The sequence below is a fragment of the Zalophus californianus genome, chromosome 11, assembly GCF_009762305.2.
Source record: "Zalophus californianus isolate mZalCal1 chromosome 11, mZalCal1.pri.v2, whole genome shotgun sequence".
Lineage (NCBI taxonomy): Eukaryota > Metazoa > Chordata > Mammalia > Carnivora > Otariidae > Zalophus > Zalophus californianus.
The window spans coordinates 5,259,102-5,276,658 of NC_045605.1; the positions used below are offsets into that span (position 1 = coordinate 5,259,102).

At 42.4% G+C, this 17,557-nt stretch overlaps 1 protein-coding gene across 8 annotated transcripts in view; it reads right to left on the bottom strand.

Annotated features, from left to right (window-relative positions):
* ALKBH8 (alkB homolog 8, tRNA methyltransferase) overlaps positions 1-17,557 on the bottom strand; it is a 50,106-nt gene that overhangs the window by 16,815 nt on the left and 15,734 nt on the right. For all 8 annotated transcript variants that reach the window (XM_027581058.2, XM_027581059.2, XM_027581061.2 and 5 more), the window contains one exon: positions 2,952-3,058. In XM_027581058.2, the coding sequence (XP_027436859.1) occupies positions 2,952-3,058 (107 nt within the window). The remainder of the gene's footprint in view (positions 1-2,951; positions 3,059-17,557) is intronic.

Consider the following 17,557-nt stretch of genomic DNA (forward strand, 5'->3'; position numbering starts at 1 on the left):
ACAACAAACTTTCCACTGTGACTTGCAGGAGTTAAGTGAGCTAATTGTGTAAAACTTTGAGAACAAGGCCCAGCAGAAAGAAAATGCTCCAAAAGTAATTTAAAAGGAGAGTCAAATAAACTTATAAATAAACGCCTGCCAAGCCAGTCGAATAACCTCAAGGAGGGAAGCACGTGGGTTTGTCTAGAGACACAGTACGCCGCTAAACACATATGAAGGGTTTCGTTTCAAAACAACAGTGTTGTCTTCCACTTTCCTTAAAACACTTGCCGACTCGTTCCAGCTGCCCATTCGCCACTTGTAATGCAGACAAGATTTACTCCACTGTCAAGCGGCTCTGTGCCGGCACGAACGCGACAGTGCAAGCAGTGACACACGACAGCTGGTGCTCAGCCTTAGCCTGGGCACCACAGCCCGTGGTGGGGACTGCAGAGAGCCTGAGAACACAGGCCTCACCTACAGAAGGCCGCACACCGTCTCCAATGCCAGGGCCCAGGCCTCCACGGGCCCAGTGCTGTCACACCGCCCAATTTTCAAAAGAGACTGAAGACTCAGATGTTTTAGGTGAAAGCTCCCGATTTTTACATGTAGGCAATTTATAAAAATGCTGTCACAGGGACCACCACTGCCCCCGCCTGACTGCTGGATTTGGCTCAGGTGCCGCCATTTCCGATTTAAGGGACGGCGGCTACAACAGTGAGTCTGAACTAGACTGAAATAAGAGTTTGGAATTAGCCCCACAACTGGCTCCCTGCTCAGCAGAGAGCCTGCTTCTCCCTCTCCCTCTGCCTGCCACTCTGCCTACTTCTGCTCTCTATCGCTGTTAAATAAATGAATAAAAATCTTTAAAAAAGAAAAAAAGGAGTCTGGAATTAACCATACAGGGCAGAGTTTATCAACCTTTTTTTTAATTTTTTTAAAGTAAACTTCACCTCTGATGTGGGGCTCGAACTCACAACCTCAAGATCAAGAGTCACACGTTCCACTGACTGAGCCAACCAGGCGTCCCCACACAATATTCTTTGAACAAGAAAATAATGTGATCGGGGGCAACTGGGTGGCTCGGCCAGTGAAGCGTCTGTCTGCCTCTTAAGTTTAAGTGTACTCTTAAGTTTAAATGTACCGATAGTAAAAATGCTCTATTTTTAATAGAAATTAAAAAATAGAATTATAAAATATTCTCAATTCTAGAAATACCTGAAACCACTGGACTGCCTCACCATTTTCATTTACTGTAAGTGAAAATATTTGAGAGGCCATGGAAAAAAGTCAGGTAACTTTAAGCCTCACTGCACAGAATCAGACCATGTGTCTTTATGGCTCACGTTCAGGACACGTTACCGAATCATTCACATGTTCATTTCCTTGATTTCTTAAGTGCATCAGTTAAAATCCCCAGGCAGGACACTGTTAGCCAGCACAGGACTCAGCAGGGTGTTCCGTAGACTGCAGGTAAGTTTCAGCAGTTCCACGTTCAATGTTTCTCCTCTAAAGGCTAAAGCTATGCTCTTGCCGAAGGTGCGAAACCCATTTCTCTGAGATTAGATTCCAACAAACAAACTCCAATTGAGGGCCATTCTATAAAACAACTGGCCCCCTTAAAAAGGCCATCCAGAAAGACAAAGAGAAGCTGAGGAATTGTTTCCAGGTAAAGACAACTGAAGAGAACTGACAACTAATCAGCGTCACAGACGGAGTCCTGGGTCGGAGGGGAGTGTACCACAAACCGCTAACGAAGATTCTCTGCTTGACCAAACTTTAGTCTGACTCCCCTGAGCCCCACGCGCCCCACCCTGGGGCATGTCCGTCAAGAGCCCCACTTCAGCAAGAATCCCACGGAGTCGGTTTAGCCAGAACCCCCCACCACCCACACCTGATCCTCCTTGACAACCGACCAAACTCCTCCCTGCCCAGCTGCCCCCCAGCTGACGTCTACCCGGCAGGAATCCCATGGTCCTTGGCAGAAGCCACCCCCCCAACCGCGCCCCATCGCTATGCTTCCACTGGGATTCTTCCAGCCCCCGGCACGGCCCCACGCCCAGCTCCTCGGCTGTGTACCCCGACTTTTCCTGTTGTATTTGGGATCCAGCCCAGTTCTATACTGACGTCCCTATTCTCCTACTGCGACAGTCCCTGAGTAAAATCTGGGTTCACGCCCATACTGCTGGCAGTCTTCAGCAGCACTATACTATTGAGGTACGAACAGCAAAACCTGAAGATGGGTTGTCTAAGGATATTTTATCAATGCTGATGTTTCTGAATTTGAGTTGCACCACAGTTCTGTGGTGCAGGGGTTGGCAAACTTTTTCTGTAACAGGGCCAAATAGTAAACATTTTAGGCAAAAAAGGCCATAGTTTCTGTCACATATTCTCTGATGTTTTTGTTTTTTACAACTCTCTAAAAATGTAAAAACCAAAACAACAATCATAATCATAGCAATCATAAACACATTTTTAAAAATACAAATAAAAATGTAAAAACCATTCTTGGCTCAAGAGCTGCACAAAGCAGGCTAAGGGCTGAATTTGGCTAGTAAGCCATAGTTTGCCAACCCCTGATATACGAATATCCTTGCTCTCAGGAAATATACAATGAAGGACATAAGAGTAAAGGATCACGATGTCTGCAACTGACTCTCAAATGATTCATAAATAATAATAATAATGATAACATATGAGAACAATAAAATACATGGTCAAATGTTCACAACTGATAAATCTAGGTGAAGGGAGTTCATTATACCATGCTTGCAACTCTCCATTGAACTTGAATTTCATCAAAATAAAAGGCTACTATTTACCACCAAAAGGGCACAGACGTCCATGGGGGTTGAAACCTGGACACCTCAATGTGCAGACATGGGACACAATTCTGGTGGCTCAAGCAGGAGAGAATGAGAACTCTCACAAAGCAAGAGGTATTCTGTCACCAAGGTCATTTCGATACGTACCCATGTGTCCAGAGGTATCTAGATTCTCCGGTCATCACCAGCAAACTCCGACGAGGCAACATGACTGGCACTGTGACACCATCTGGGTGCTTAAAGTCCATGACAATCTTAAAGGAAAGACAAAAGCATAAAGATGAATCCAAAATGCAATGTATTCCAAGGACAAGAATGATTAATTGATTCTGGCTATCTTCCTAGGTTAACAGAGATTAAAACATGATAATGCTTATAGAAGAGCATAGCACAGGGGTCCTCAAACTTCAGAGCACATAAAAATCAACTGAATGGGGCGCCTAAGTGGCTCAGTCGGTTAAGCGTCCGACTCTTGATTTTGGCTCAGGTCATGTTCTCAGGGTCCTGGGACCGAGGCCCATGATGGGCTCTGCGCTCGGCATGCAGTCTTCTTGAGATTCTCTCTCCCTCTGCCCCTCCTCCTGTACTCTCTCTCTCTAAAATAATAAGCAGGGCACCTGGGTGGCTCAGTTGATTAAGCGACTGCCTTCGGCTCGGGTCATGATCCCAGAGTCCCAGGATCGAATCCCGCATGGGGCTCCCTGCTCAGCGGGAGTCTGCTTCTCCCTTTGACCCTCCCCCCTCTCAGGCTCTCTCTCTCTCTCTCATTCCCTCTCTCAAATAAATAAATAAATAAATAAATAAATAAAATCTTTAAAATAAAAATAAAAAATAATAAACAAAATAAATCCTTAAAAAAAAAACAACTGAATGACTAAAAAACATACTTCATCCATAGGTTCAAACTCAGCAGGTCTAGGATGAGGCTCAAGAGTCTGCATTTGTAACAATCGCCCCAGGAAATTATGATGCAGGTGGTTTGAGGACCATACATACAATGCAAAACACTAGGGCAGTGGTCAAATGCTAGGACTTGGAGCTGAAACACTCATATCCTGAGTCTTCCATTTGCTAGCCACCTGACCCAGGACAAGCCACTTAACCCCTCTGTGCCTCAGCATCCTCAGCCCCTTACCCCTCTGGTAACCAACCAGAGGCTGGTTACCTGAATTAAATATACAATGGTTATAAATCACAGTATCTGACACACAATACAAAAAACAGCAGCTATAATTACTCATAGGATATTAAAAATTAATGAATAACCCCCCCAACAACCATTAGATGCCTATTCTCATATAACCCATTTTGCCTTTAAAGTCACTCAACATTTTGGATATTAAAGGCTAATTTATAGGAGATAAAGAACACAGGAACATTTTCAGCAACTCTTCCTAAGTTGTGCTCAAATATTATTATGGATAACAACCTATAAAGATACAACACCCAAGAAACTGTTTTTGTCCTCAGGAACCTAAACACCAAAGAGTTCAGTCTAAATGTAGCAGCAGCTGACAAATGTGAATTCAAAAGGCATGCCACAGGGCTAAAAAACATTTTAAAGTGAACAAATCAATCCACTTGAAAAATAAATACAACAACCAAGTATCAGTGGGATGAGCAGACTTTAGTATCTTTGTTTTTTGGTTTTTTTTTTTTTAAGATTTTATTTTTTGACAGAGAGACACAGCGAGAGAGGAAACACAAGCAGGGGGAGTGGGAGAGGGAGAAGCAGGCTTCCCACTGAGCAGGGAGCCCGATGCGGGGCTCTGTCCCAGGACCCTGGGACCATGACCTGAGCTGAAGGCAGACGCTTAACGACTGAGCTACCCAGGCGCCCCTTTAGTATCTTTGTTAAAGGTTAACTGTTAGCATGGTATCTGGCATAGTAACTGCTGGCTACTATCAGCAATATCGTTGGTCCAAATTAGGTAACAGAGATGAGAATTCTTCGTGAACCACAAAGAATTATACAGATCTAAGCTGTTTTCTTCCCTTGGAAGTATGGAAAATAAAGTAAGATAACATAACAATTATCTTTTCCAAATGATCACATATAATTTCAAATAACCAGGTTCTAAAAACATTCTATTGATAAACACTGCAGATAAATTCTGAAGTTGTGGGGGTAAAGTGCATGGATACCCACAACGTCCCAAAATGTATAAGTAAAATATACAAGTAAAATATACCAAAAGATGATGGACAGATAGATATTTGATAAAGCAAATATATTAAAATGTTAACTACAGAATCTAGGTGGTGGGTATGTAGGTATTGGCTGTACAATTCTTTCAACTTTTTTTCTTAATATTTTATTTATTTATTTGACAGAGAGAAAGAGTGTGCACAAGCAGGGAGCGGCTGGCAGGAGAGAGAGAAGCAGGCTCCCCGCTGAGCAGGGAGCCTGGTGTGGGACTTGATCCCAGGACCCCCAACTTAACCAACTGAGCCACCCAGGCACCCCCTTTTTCATCTTTTCTATATGAAAATTTTCATACTGAAAAGTTGGAGAGAGGGGAGAAAAACCCACTGTGACCCAGTTTTAAACCAATACATACAGGTTTCAATTTTCTGAAGAAACACTAAGGTCTACATAGGAAATAATGAGCTTTGTGAGAGTTCTCATTCTCTCCTGCTTGAGCCACCAGAATTGTGTCCCATGTCTGCACATTTCCTCCCATCAACAGAGAGTAATGATTTTTAAATAGGGAAATCTCAGTTTAAACAAATGATTAGAACTAACAAGACAAGATGAACGTGACACTAATTAATTTGGAAATACTTGTCCTGAATACAGAAGCCAAGTTTCAAGGAAGAAAAATATACTACCAACTAAGCCAAATATTATGGGACTTAGGTTAGAAAATATCTACAATACTTATTATTACCCTTGATGGCCATTACTCGTTTGCTAGAGACGCTCACAGAACTCAGGAAAACAGTTTACTCACTGTTGACCAGTTTATTATAAAATTATATGATAGAGGATACAGACGAACATCCAGATGGAAGAGATGCATAGGGCAGGGATGTGAGAAGGGGCCCGGAGCGTCCCTGACCTCCGTGGGTACGTCCCTCTCCTAGGACTGCCACGTGTTCGTTCATCAACCTGGATGGTCTCTGAACCCCATACTACTGGGATTCTTATGGAGGCCTCATCACATAGGCATGATCAATCATTAACTCCATTTCCAGTCCCACTCCCGTCTGGAGACTAGGGACAGGGCTGAAAGTTCCAAGCTTCTAACCATGGCTTGGGCTTTCTGGTGAGCAGCGCTCATACAGGAGCCCACCAAGAGTCATCTCGTTAGAACAAAAGACACTGCCATCCCCCAGGATATTCCCAGGGATTCAGGTACTCTGTGTCAGGAGCCCAGGTGAGTGACCAAACATTAGAACAAAAAATGTTCCTACCACTCCTGTTGCTTAGGAAATTTACAAGTGTTTCAGGAGTTCTGTGCCAGGAACTGGGGACAAAGACCAATATATATGTTTTCTATTATCTCACGGGTATCTAATGTGAGAGTACAGTTTTTTTAGTTTAAGAAAGTAATTTTTACTTACAAAATTAAATTACATTTTCAATGAAAACTAAATTTTTCTTAAAACAGTCCATCATAAAATATTGTCCCTATCATTATATTTATTTTTTAAAGGTTTTTATTTATTTGTCAGACAGAGAGAGAGAGAGAGAGAGAGGGCACAAACAGGGGGAGCAGCAGAGACAGAGGGAGAAGTAGGCTTCCCGCTGAGCAGGGAGCCGGATGCGGAGCTCAATCCCAGGACCCTGAGATCATGACCTGAGCCGAAGGCAGATGCTTAATGACTAAGCCACCCAGGCATCCCTCACTATCATCATATTTAAAGTATCTTTATCTCAACTAAACAACGCTTAAGATAAAAAAAAAGGGGGGGGAGAGAAAAGAAGACTTTCTAAAAAATTCACAAAGGATTCACAATCAATAATGTCCCCTGCAACTCCTGAATCATTCTGCCATGTGACAGCTTTGTTCCACAGGACATTTTTCCAATTACTTTTTTTGGTTTTACCTATTTTCCTTATTTTCTGAGATGGCAGAGTCAATAAGGATCAAGGTCCCAGCAAGCTTGCGGGGCATGACTGAGGATAACATTCAGTTCAAAGCAAGCAAACAAAAAATCTTAGACTTTCTGATCTTACAAAACCTTGGCGCATCCAAAGTACAATTGAGTAAAAACCCCAGACACAGCCATCACTCTATCACTCAAGTGAAGAGAAGATTCATGACAGGAAAGTACATAAACAGATCTCCGAGTCAGCTAAACAGGAAGATGGAGAGTACGCTGTTACTGGCAGCACTCCGGATAAGAACACAAACTCAACGTGGATCCTTACTGGTCAGAAAGGGGCTGAGATGGTTAGCCTTCTGAAACCCGAAAGGGCGTATACACAGGAGACAACACGACGTGAGGCAGGACGTGTGATTCACAGAGAATGACGAATGCCGAAAGGGTGGCGGTCTCTCTGACTGAAGAAAGTACGTCACAGCCGAGAAGGGGGCAGAAGAGACAGCAGCCCACGTGTCTCCCACAGCCTGCCGAATATAAATCTTCTGTAGTCGTACTGATGTTGTCACTGGACCCAAACGTACTAAGAATTTGCTTTTTATTGGAAACAGCAAACGGGTGATTCCACAGGTTTCCTGACGGCCATGTCCACCATGTTTGGACGAGTGGGAAAGGAGAGGAGACCCACTCACGACCACATGTGGACAAGACTGAAGCTACAAACTGTTGACAAAGAAACACGGGTATGTCAACAATGCCTGTTTACATCCTCTCCTTGGGTCACAAATACAGAACCCCAGCATATCACCAGATCATTAGTCCACCTGGGGGAGACGAGGAACTGAAGACATTTTTAGTAAAACAAATACAACTTTCTGTCTCTCTACAAAGAAATGACACCCCTAGAAGTCTACTTTGCCTAGCTGAGAAGTAGCTGGGAGAGAAGCCTGCTGAGAGGCCGTATTATTCCAGGGCAGACGACCGAACAGGAATTTTGTCTGGGACACGCTGGAGACCAGCAGCTGATGTCAACGACCTTTCAATCTCCTCCCGTATAAGCCTGCTCAGTTTCCATTCCTTGAGGCAAGTTAAAATCTGGAACCAACCTGTTTCCCCTCCTTGACTCCTATTAGCAAGATATGTTTCCAAACAACGACAAAAACAGGAGCCTCGAAATTTGCTAAATGTCTTGAAAACTGGAATCTCAAGAATACCAAGTCTTGTGAAACTCAAAGGAAAGGAACAATGGCAGGAACAAGGCCGACCAAGGGCATCTCATTTGAAAATCACTGAAAGAAACCAAACTCCACTCCCTCCTTCTGCAGCCAGGAGCAATATTATAAAGGACAGGTCTCCGTAGTCTTGTCAGGAGGGGGAAACTCTTGCACATTTGAACATAAAGATGGTGCTCTAAGGCAGAGCAAAGTGGTCCCTCCACTGGGACACGCAGGAGCGAAATACCCCTATAGCCCAAATGCATGGCTTCTCACTGCCGCTCAGAGAGGATGCAAAAAGCAGAGCATCATCTGAAGTTTCTGGTGTGAAAACCTCCCCAGCTGGTCAGGTACCATGTAGGCATTTAGGATACATACTTGGGAACCTGTCTGCAGTACTATGTATGTGAAACAAGCAAAATGAGGCTAAAATTTTAAAAGAAAACACCACAAACAAATCTACTCTATAGCATATGTCAGCAAATCCCACCTTTGAATACAACTCTGCCTTCAGAGCTAGGCCTCAGCTGCTGAATGAATAGAAGCTGCCATCTCTACATCTCCACCCCCAAATACACAAGATTTTGAACTGTTTTATCTGACTGAGCTCAAGTTGAATGTAAAACAAAAGGAGGCATTTTTTAGTTTAATGGTCGAAACACATTTGCAAAAGGCACAAAAGAGAGCAAAGGAGACCTTGCATAACAGAAAAATAAGCCTGAAAAAGAAAAAATGCTAAATTGGAGACACTTTAGCCACCACTGAATATCCCATATTATAAATGCTTAGCTTAAACGCCTATAATACAAGGACGCCTGCCTGGCTCAGTCGTTAAGCATCTGCCTTTGGCTCAGGTCACGATTTCGGGGTCCTGGGATCGAGCCCCACATCAGGCTCTGCACTCAGCAGGGAGCCTGCTTCTCCCTCTGCCCCTCCCCCTGCTCATACTCTGTCTCTCTCTCAAATAAATAAAATCTTAAAAAAAAAAAGCCTATAATATAATCATGCTTATGTGTCTGCACTGAGACCACTTGCTATCAGCTTTCATTTATCACACTGTGGCTTCGTTCCTCTGTAGGCACTGTGAAGTGAAAATCCACGTCATCCAAAATCAGACTCCAAAAACAAGAGTCAATCACAAACCACTTCAGTAAAATTAAGTTTTATTTTATATATGACAAAGCTCCAAAGGTAATGAAACATTTTGGCTTTAAAAAAACATTTTTTGAGATTTTTATCCTTATTTACTTGCTAGATTCTGTCTAGCAGATTATACTCAACAAATATTTTTGAATGAATTAATGAATACATTCATCATAAACAATTTATGTGAAAAGAACAGGGTAATGTACCTTACATTTTTGGACAGAAGGCTTCCTAAATTCCATTTATTTATTTTCTGGGCTTTCCTCCTTAAGCAAAATAAATCAACAGATTCATATACACAGATAACCAAAATGAGACAGCTAAAGTCAATAGTTAAGAGTGTATCTCTGGTCCTAGATTACTCCCCATAAAGAAAAACCCATTTAGGATAGTACTTTCCATAGGTACCACAATGAGATACCACCTCATCACTCTTAAAATGGCTACTATCAAAAGAAAGAAAGAAAGAGAGAGAGGGAGGGAGAGAGGGAGGGAGGGAGGGAGGGAGGGAGGGAATGGCACAAGTGTTGAAAATGTGGAGAAAGGAGAACCCTCGTGCACTGCTGGTGGGAACGCAAGCTGGTGCAGCCGCTATGGAAAACGGTGTGGAGGGTCCTCAAAAGAAACTAAAAAACAGAACTACCCTATGATCCAGCAATCCCACTTCTGGGTATTTACCCAAAGGAAATGAAAGCACTAACTCAAAAAGATACCTGCACCCCCATGTTCGCTGCAGCATTATCTACAATGGCCAAGACATGGAAATGACCTAAGCGTCCACTGACAGATGAACGGACAAAGAAGTCATGGTGTTTATACAGAATAGAGTATTATTCAGCCATTAAAAAGAAGGAAATCCTGCCATTTGCAACAACATGGATGGACGTGGAGGGCATTACGCTAAGTGAAATCAGACAGGGGCAGACATGCCATATGATCTCACTTATATGTGGAATCTAAAAATAGAAAACACCAAACTCCTAGATACAGAGAACAGGCTGGTTGCCAAAGGCAGGGAGTGCACAGTAGGTGAAATGGGTGAGCAACCCTCCAGTTATAAAACAAATACATCCTGGGGATGCTAAAATACAGCATGATAACTGTAGTTACTAACAGTGTAGTGTATATTTGAAAGTTGCTGAGAGATCTTAAAAGCTCTCATCATAAGGGGAAAGAAAGTTGTAATCATGCGTAGGGACAGATGTTAACTAGACTCACTGTGGTGACAATTTTGCAATACAGACATGTATCGAATCATTATGTTATACACCTGAAACTAATACAATGTTGTATGTCAATTATATCTCAATTAGAAAACAAAACAAAAACAAAAACAAAACTAGGAGATATACACCAAAAAAGAAAAAACAAACAAACAAAAAGCCCACCTCATTGCTGGTGGTAACGGTCATAGTAACACTAGCGTTAACAGTGGGAGTGGAAGCTACAGTAGCTGCTGTCATTATTAAATTCTTCTCAATTCTGTTTAACAAATAAAATTAAAGAACTATATGCCAACTTCAAACTACAACAGAAAGCACAGAGATGAGGTGATTTCTCCATGGTCCATTAGGAGTTACCAACAGGGATAAGCTAGAACCCAACTCTCCCAACCTGTCCATGCCGGATCGAGTCCCAGTGCAAACATCTAGGGGTCTGGACACACAGACTTTCACTTTCTCGGTTCCTAGCGTGGCGCTGGAGTATTTAACTGAATGGTGACTACAACCACCCCTGGCACCTACATTATTTCATGTCCACTTATTCTGGGAAGGATTACTATGAAATTCTACTGCCTTTGAAGTTGATACTACACAGATTGAGCCTTTCAGCATTTTCTAACTCAAAATCCTAACTAAATATTGTAATTGTCTGTGAGCTTTCTATAAATACAGAAAACCGGCCTCCATCTTAGGCATTCTGAATCAGAACAAACTCCAGTACCTGCTCTGGAAAAAGTCAGTCTAGCAGGGAGAATGGAAACAAACCACGGGGACCTAAAATATGCAACTATAAGATACAGGCTAAGAAACAAAGATTCTTATCATGTTTACAGATATAAACGCCAAGCTTGAAAATCTCAGCAGAGAACTGGACATGACTTAAAGACATCGTAAATCTGAAGAAAAACCACGCAGATACTCTAAAACAGAAAAATACCATGACTGAAATGAGGCCATCGATGAGTGGATTTAGCAGCAAATCAGACGTGGCTGAGAAGAGAATTAGTGACAGAAGAAACCGCCTGGAGTGGAGAGAGAAAATACACCAAACACAGAAGAGAGGGTAAGCAAAAGAGTCTACAGAAAACAGGCAGATGGAGAATGGAACAGAGACAAAACCTACGGGGATAATGGCTGAGTTTTCCAAAACCGATGAAAAAAAAAATCCACAGGTTCAAGACACCCCATAAAAAAATCCCAAGAATAAATAAACCCATCAGAATAAGCAGGATAATCAGGCACATCAAAATGAAACTACAGAAAACAAAAGGTAAAGAAAAAAAATCTTAAAAGAAGCCAGAGAAAAACAAAGATCACCTTCAAAGGTCACAAGAACGATACTGGGAGCCAGAAGAAAGTAAATGAAATCTTTCGTGCGCGAAAAGAAAGTAACCGCCAGCCTGGAATTCTGTCCCCGGTGAAAGTACCCCCGAAGGATGAAGGTGAAATGAAGACAAAAATAACAGAGTGGGGGCACCTGGGTGGCTCAGTCGTTAAGCGTCTGCCTTCGGCTCAGGTCATGATCCCAGGGTCCTGGGATCGAGCCCCACATCGGGCTCCCTGCTCGGCGGGAAGCCTGCTTCTCCCTCTCCCACTCCCCCTGCTTGTGTTTCCTCTCCCACTGTGTCTCTGTCTGTCAAATAAATAAATAAAATCTTTAAAAATAAATAAATAAATAACAGAGTGGCCAGCAGCAGACCTGGACTAAAGGGAATGTAAAGGGTGCTGCATTATACAACAGGAAAATGATCCCAGATGGAAGGTGTGACATAAAATAATGAAAAGCAAAGAAAATAGTAAGTATGTCTAAATGAACACTGACTGTAAGTGCCAAAGAAGTATCTAAAAAAAATTAAGAGAATTCAAACACACAATAATAATGGGATATAAATTATCAGGGAGTAATGGAGTTTAAGAGTCCTGAAGCTCTTATGCTATTCAGCAAAAAAGATACCAAATAAGCTTAGACTCTGAATGCATCTCAGGTAATTACGTTGACTGAAAGAAGCCATACAGCAAAGAGCATACCCTGTAAGATGCCCCTAAAAGACTCTGGAAAATACTTGTGATCTAAGGTGTTGAGGAACAGCAGGAGACAAGGAAACTTCTGGGGCTGATGGACACGCCCGTCATCCTGAGAGTCGTGAGTGTCTAATACGTGCAGCTTTACTGCATGACAATTATGCCACTAGGAGCTGTTCTTAAAAGAAAACTGGGGGGATGTAGTTAAAACAGTACTTGAAAGCAAAATTCACAATCATAAAAATGTATGTCAAGACTATTTCCCAGGTTCTTGGGGCACCTGGGTGGCTCAGTCGGTTGCTGCCTTTGGCTCAGGTCCCAGGGTCCCGGGATCAAGCCCCACATGGGGCTCCCTGCTCAGCGGGGAGTCTGCTTCTCCCTCTCCCTCTGCCCCTCCTCCCAGCTCTCTCGCTCTACCTCTCTCATAAATAAATTCTTTAAAAAAAAAAAGAATATTTCCCAGCTTCTAAACTGATCCATTGGTGGACAGTTAAACAGAGCAGGAAGCACGGGAAGAGCAAAAGCTTGTTTTGTTTTGTAGGGTAGAAGAGCAGCAGGTAGTAAATGGCTGAAGAGAAAGATGAGTCCAGGCTTAGAAAAAAGAAAATGGCTTTTAGAGAGTTGGATATTCAGGTCCAAAATCAGAGGTGGGGAGGAGGGAATCAAGGCTGGAAGTATTTTTGTATCTCCCACATTGCGGGAAAATGCAGTCAGAGAAATAAAAGCTCTTTTAAGAGACGTCTATTTAACCAACTGATATACTCCGTTACTTCTGGAAAGCATACTCACGCCCCAAATGTGTGCTGATCACAGGCAACTGTCCAACACGTTCATGCATTTCTACTCTCAACACCTGAGCTACATGCTTAACAAGTCAAGCACTCTGTGTCATCCACACTTATTTTGCAATTACTTAATTTAATGATATAGTATGTAAACCAATGAAATTGACAAAGAAAAGATAGGATTTTTTTCTCTATACACTAGGTTGAATGCTGCTGAAAAACAGTACAAGTGAACAAAATAATGAATTATTATAACAGATGTGATAATTCAATAATAAAATCTTAGAAATAGAAACATCAAAACATAAAACCCTACACTCAGGTGTCACAGGTAACTTTAAGCTTTCGCTTCACCTTAAAGAAATGAAAACTGGAAAGACAAGGCAGACTGTGGACCCTCCCAAAAAGAAGGGCCCTACATCAAAATACTGGTGAGTGAATTTATATGTAGGTTAAAACAAAGTGTTTGCAATATGTACATATCTTTTATTATATTATCCCCCAATTTATGTGACTTCTCAATTAACAGCCAACCACTGCATCTCCTAAACAGGCCTCTATTGCAGCCTTCTGCACCCAACTGATAAATTTTATTCTAATTCTACATACCTGGAGTGATACAATGCTGCTGTCTTGCTACAAAGTAAATGTACAAATTCTACCTGAAAAGATAAAAGAATTGGTACTTGGAAGGCTCCAAATACAACAAAACATTCTATTTCATGCTGTCACGCTGTGAAGCAGATTTTTTTAGCAGATTACTGGCCCTGGAACAGGCCTGTCTCTTTGCCGTTATCCGTATTGCAAGGGCAGCATGGACACTGCCACTTATAAAGGACAGGAGAACACCGTAAGAATTGTCAGCAGACTCTCATTTGCCCCATTTACACAAAAGGGGATTTGGGCTTCCAAGAGATCTTGAAAGATAAGAAAATTAAACAAAAATTGGAATCTTCAGAACATAAGTTAGTAGGGGAAATGTTTAAGTGAAAATAGAATTCGATGTATAAAAAAATACACGACCAAGCAAGGTAAAGCATTTACTTCTGGCCCACAAACCGGCAGATCCACTGGTCCACATTAGTTCTGAATGTTAGGGACACACTGGATAAAAAGGCAAATGAAGACGTGGCCCAATACGCCTCCATCAATACACACAGCTACGGATGGATGCAAGGCACCCCTGCACACACACCCACACCCACACCCAAAAATGGGGGAGAAATATAAGCCCGCTTGGATAGCAGATCATCATCCTTTCGATGCTGAGGGCACTACAGAGACGATGGAAAATATGTATCACAAAGAAGTTTTAAGGGACAGAGAAGGGAGAAAGGAGCTACATACCAGACACAATTTATTTGACAGAACTTTACAAAATGTAAATATTCCAAGGACTCACAGAAGAAGTCTGGGGCCTAGAACCAAGATAAAAATAAGAAGAAATCGCTTGGCTTCTGAGGCTATAAATGTTGCTTATATAGACACATTCTGAGGGCTGAACTTGAGGTTAAAGATGTGGTCAGGATGCTGAGGGTCTCGACTGTATTAGTTGTTTCAAGCCCCATAAAGAAAGTATCTTTGTTTTCTTCCCCCAATTTGTGCTGAGGATCAGAAAATAAGAAACATCTGTCTGTTAAAGCAACACGCTCCTAAAAGAGAAGTACCCTGTGAGTCATTCCTGACATACAGGAAGTGATGAGAATCACTCCAGCATCAGAACATCTCTGGGGCAAACTACACGGAGTTTGGAAAAAAACCAAGAGTCTACAAAACTACTCAGCTGGCAACAGAGAAACTGGGTCGCTCAAGACATTTCACAAAAAATTTTTACTCAATACCTTATATTTCAGAAGATCATGCTGGACTCAGTAACTATTTGCTAAAAGCATGAGCCTGGAGCGAGAACAGGTAATATAACGAAAGACGGAGCCCTCTAGCAGGCATTCAATAGACAAAGTCTTCCTTAACCAAATACCCAATTGCCCAGCCCACTCAGTTGCAAAAATCATCATAATAAAAAATATTTACTGATAAACCAACTTCTTATAAAATTAGTACTTCTCCCAACATCTCTGTGTTTATTTTTTATTTTTTTAAAGATTTTATTTATTCATCTGAGACACAGAGATACAGAGAGAGAGAGAGGAGAGAGCCTGAGCAGGGAGAGAGGCAGAGGGAGAGGGAGAGGCAGGCTCCTTGCTGAACCAGGAGCCCGATGTGGGGCTCGATCCCACGACCCCGGGATCATGACCGGAGCCGAAGGCAGACGCTTAACCAGCTGAGCCACCCAGGCGCCCCCATCTCTGTGTTTAATACCAGCAGCTATCTGCACCGTGGTAACCCTTTGGTCAGTCTTTCCATGAGTTTTGATGTAACGTATATTAACTTTGTAGGGTGACAGAAGGTAACCAGACTTGTTATGGTGATCATTTTGTAATGTATATAAATTTCAAATCACTACCTTATACCTGAAATCAATATTATTATATGTCAATTATACTCAATAAAAAAAAATTAGGAGTTCTCATAAATTTTCTAGGAAAAGGAAGCAAGTAAAGAGTTAAGTATAATCTCAAGGATTTTAGCTAAGGAGAAACAAACACTAAAAACAGTGGTGGCACTGACAAATTATGACAATGAAATGGAAGCTGGAGTAGATGCTATATTACATTTCTGACACCAATTAGGGTTGTCAAGGATGAGGAAATAAAGAAAAAGGGACAGGAGTCTGAGAGCCAGGTTCCAGGTCTGGGGCAAAGAGCCAGGAGAGAGTGCAAGCAACTACAGTGTCAAAAGCAAACAGAACAGGCGCAAAGGTGGGTAAATGCAAGAGGAAAAGGTGAAAGCCACCTTTCTGGGGACCACTGGAAACCTTATTTTGAGGCCATGGGAATGTGACCTTCCCTCTGTTACAGAAGTGAAACCTTCCAGGAAGGGCCCAAAGAAGCAGCTTACCCTCGTAAGTCCCTACACCCATAAACTGCTCGGAGTAAGAGAACAGTTCGCATATGTCAACTCACAATCCTTCGGCCAGGCAAGAGCTAATATTAATCCCATTTTACATATGAAACAAAGGGCTCCAAATATAGTCAACTTTTTAAACAGCATGATACACTTACATGTTTAGTAAATATTTTTTCCAAAATTACAAAGATTAGCCACCTGTCAAAAACATTCTATCACAAGAAAATCTATTGTTCTTGTCCTAAGTTGTAACATGCACGCTCTTCTGTATTACCAAGGCGGCTTTAACCACAAACCCCATCATTCAAACTGGCAGCTAAAAATTATGTGCCTTCAGAGACACCAAGTGGAGGTGACAATTGCGGCAGATAATCAGTGCAGGTAAAGGGCACCGTTTTCCCTTCTTTACGATTTCCAACTGCGGAGGAACATTTAGCCCCACTCCTCATACTTCCCTAGGTGTGGCAGAAATTCCCACAGGAGTGAGGGTATAGGAATAACATACCTGGCTTTTCTCCACTCCTTCACTTCTTTTCTAATTTTTTTTTTTTTTTACAGAGAGAGCATGCGCACGACCAGGGGGAGGGGCAGAGGGAGAAGAGGGAGAGAATCTCCCCCAGACGCGCCACTGAGTGTGGAGCCCAACCCGAGGCTCGATCTCACAACGCCGAATGAGATCATGACCTGAGCTGGAATCAAGGGTTGGTCACTGAACCTACTGAGCCACCCAGGTGCCCCTCTACTCCTCCACTTCTAAGTCTCCAGGAGGAAGGGCATGGCTCAGGCCAGTGGCTAGCCTGGGGCATGCTTTCCCGGCTGAGCTCTTCCCTCTCTTTTTCAGATCTAGCTGGTTTGCAGAACCTAATAAATGCTCCTTCACATCCGATGTTAGAGAGGAAGAACCTGCCTCTACGAGGAAGGTCTCCAGCTGTCTGGCTGCACCGGTGACAAGGACGGCATGTCACTTTAATTCAGAGGTGAAGTATTAACACGTCCACTTGGCTACAGATCTCCCGTGTTTTCTCAGTAGAAAAGTTGACACTCTGCTCTCCAGTTATGTCTCCTTTCTCAGCTGGTTACACAGTTAAGAGGAAAAGACAAGGATGTTCTTTACTGATCCCCTAAAGCCACAAGCCAGGATAAGAGGTAAAATAAAAATAAGCCAGACAGAGAAGAGCTCTTTCTTTTTCCTATCTGTCCTCATTATTTTATAAAGCATTTAATAAAAATCCACACATGTGAGTGATAAGATGGACCCGTCTCATAAAACAACACTAATTCTCTCGTCACATCATCAACATGATCACACAGAATTCAGTATCAGTTAAAAAGCCAAAGCACTAAGA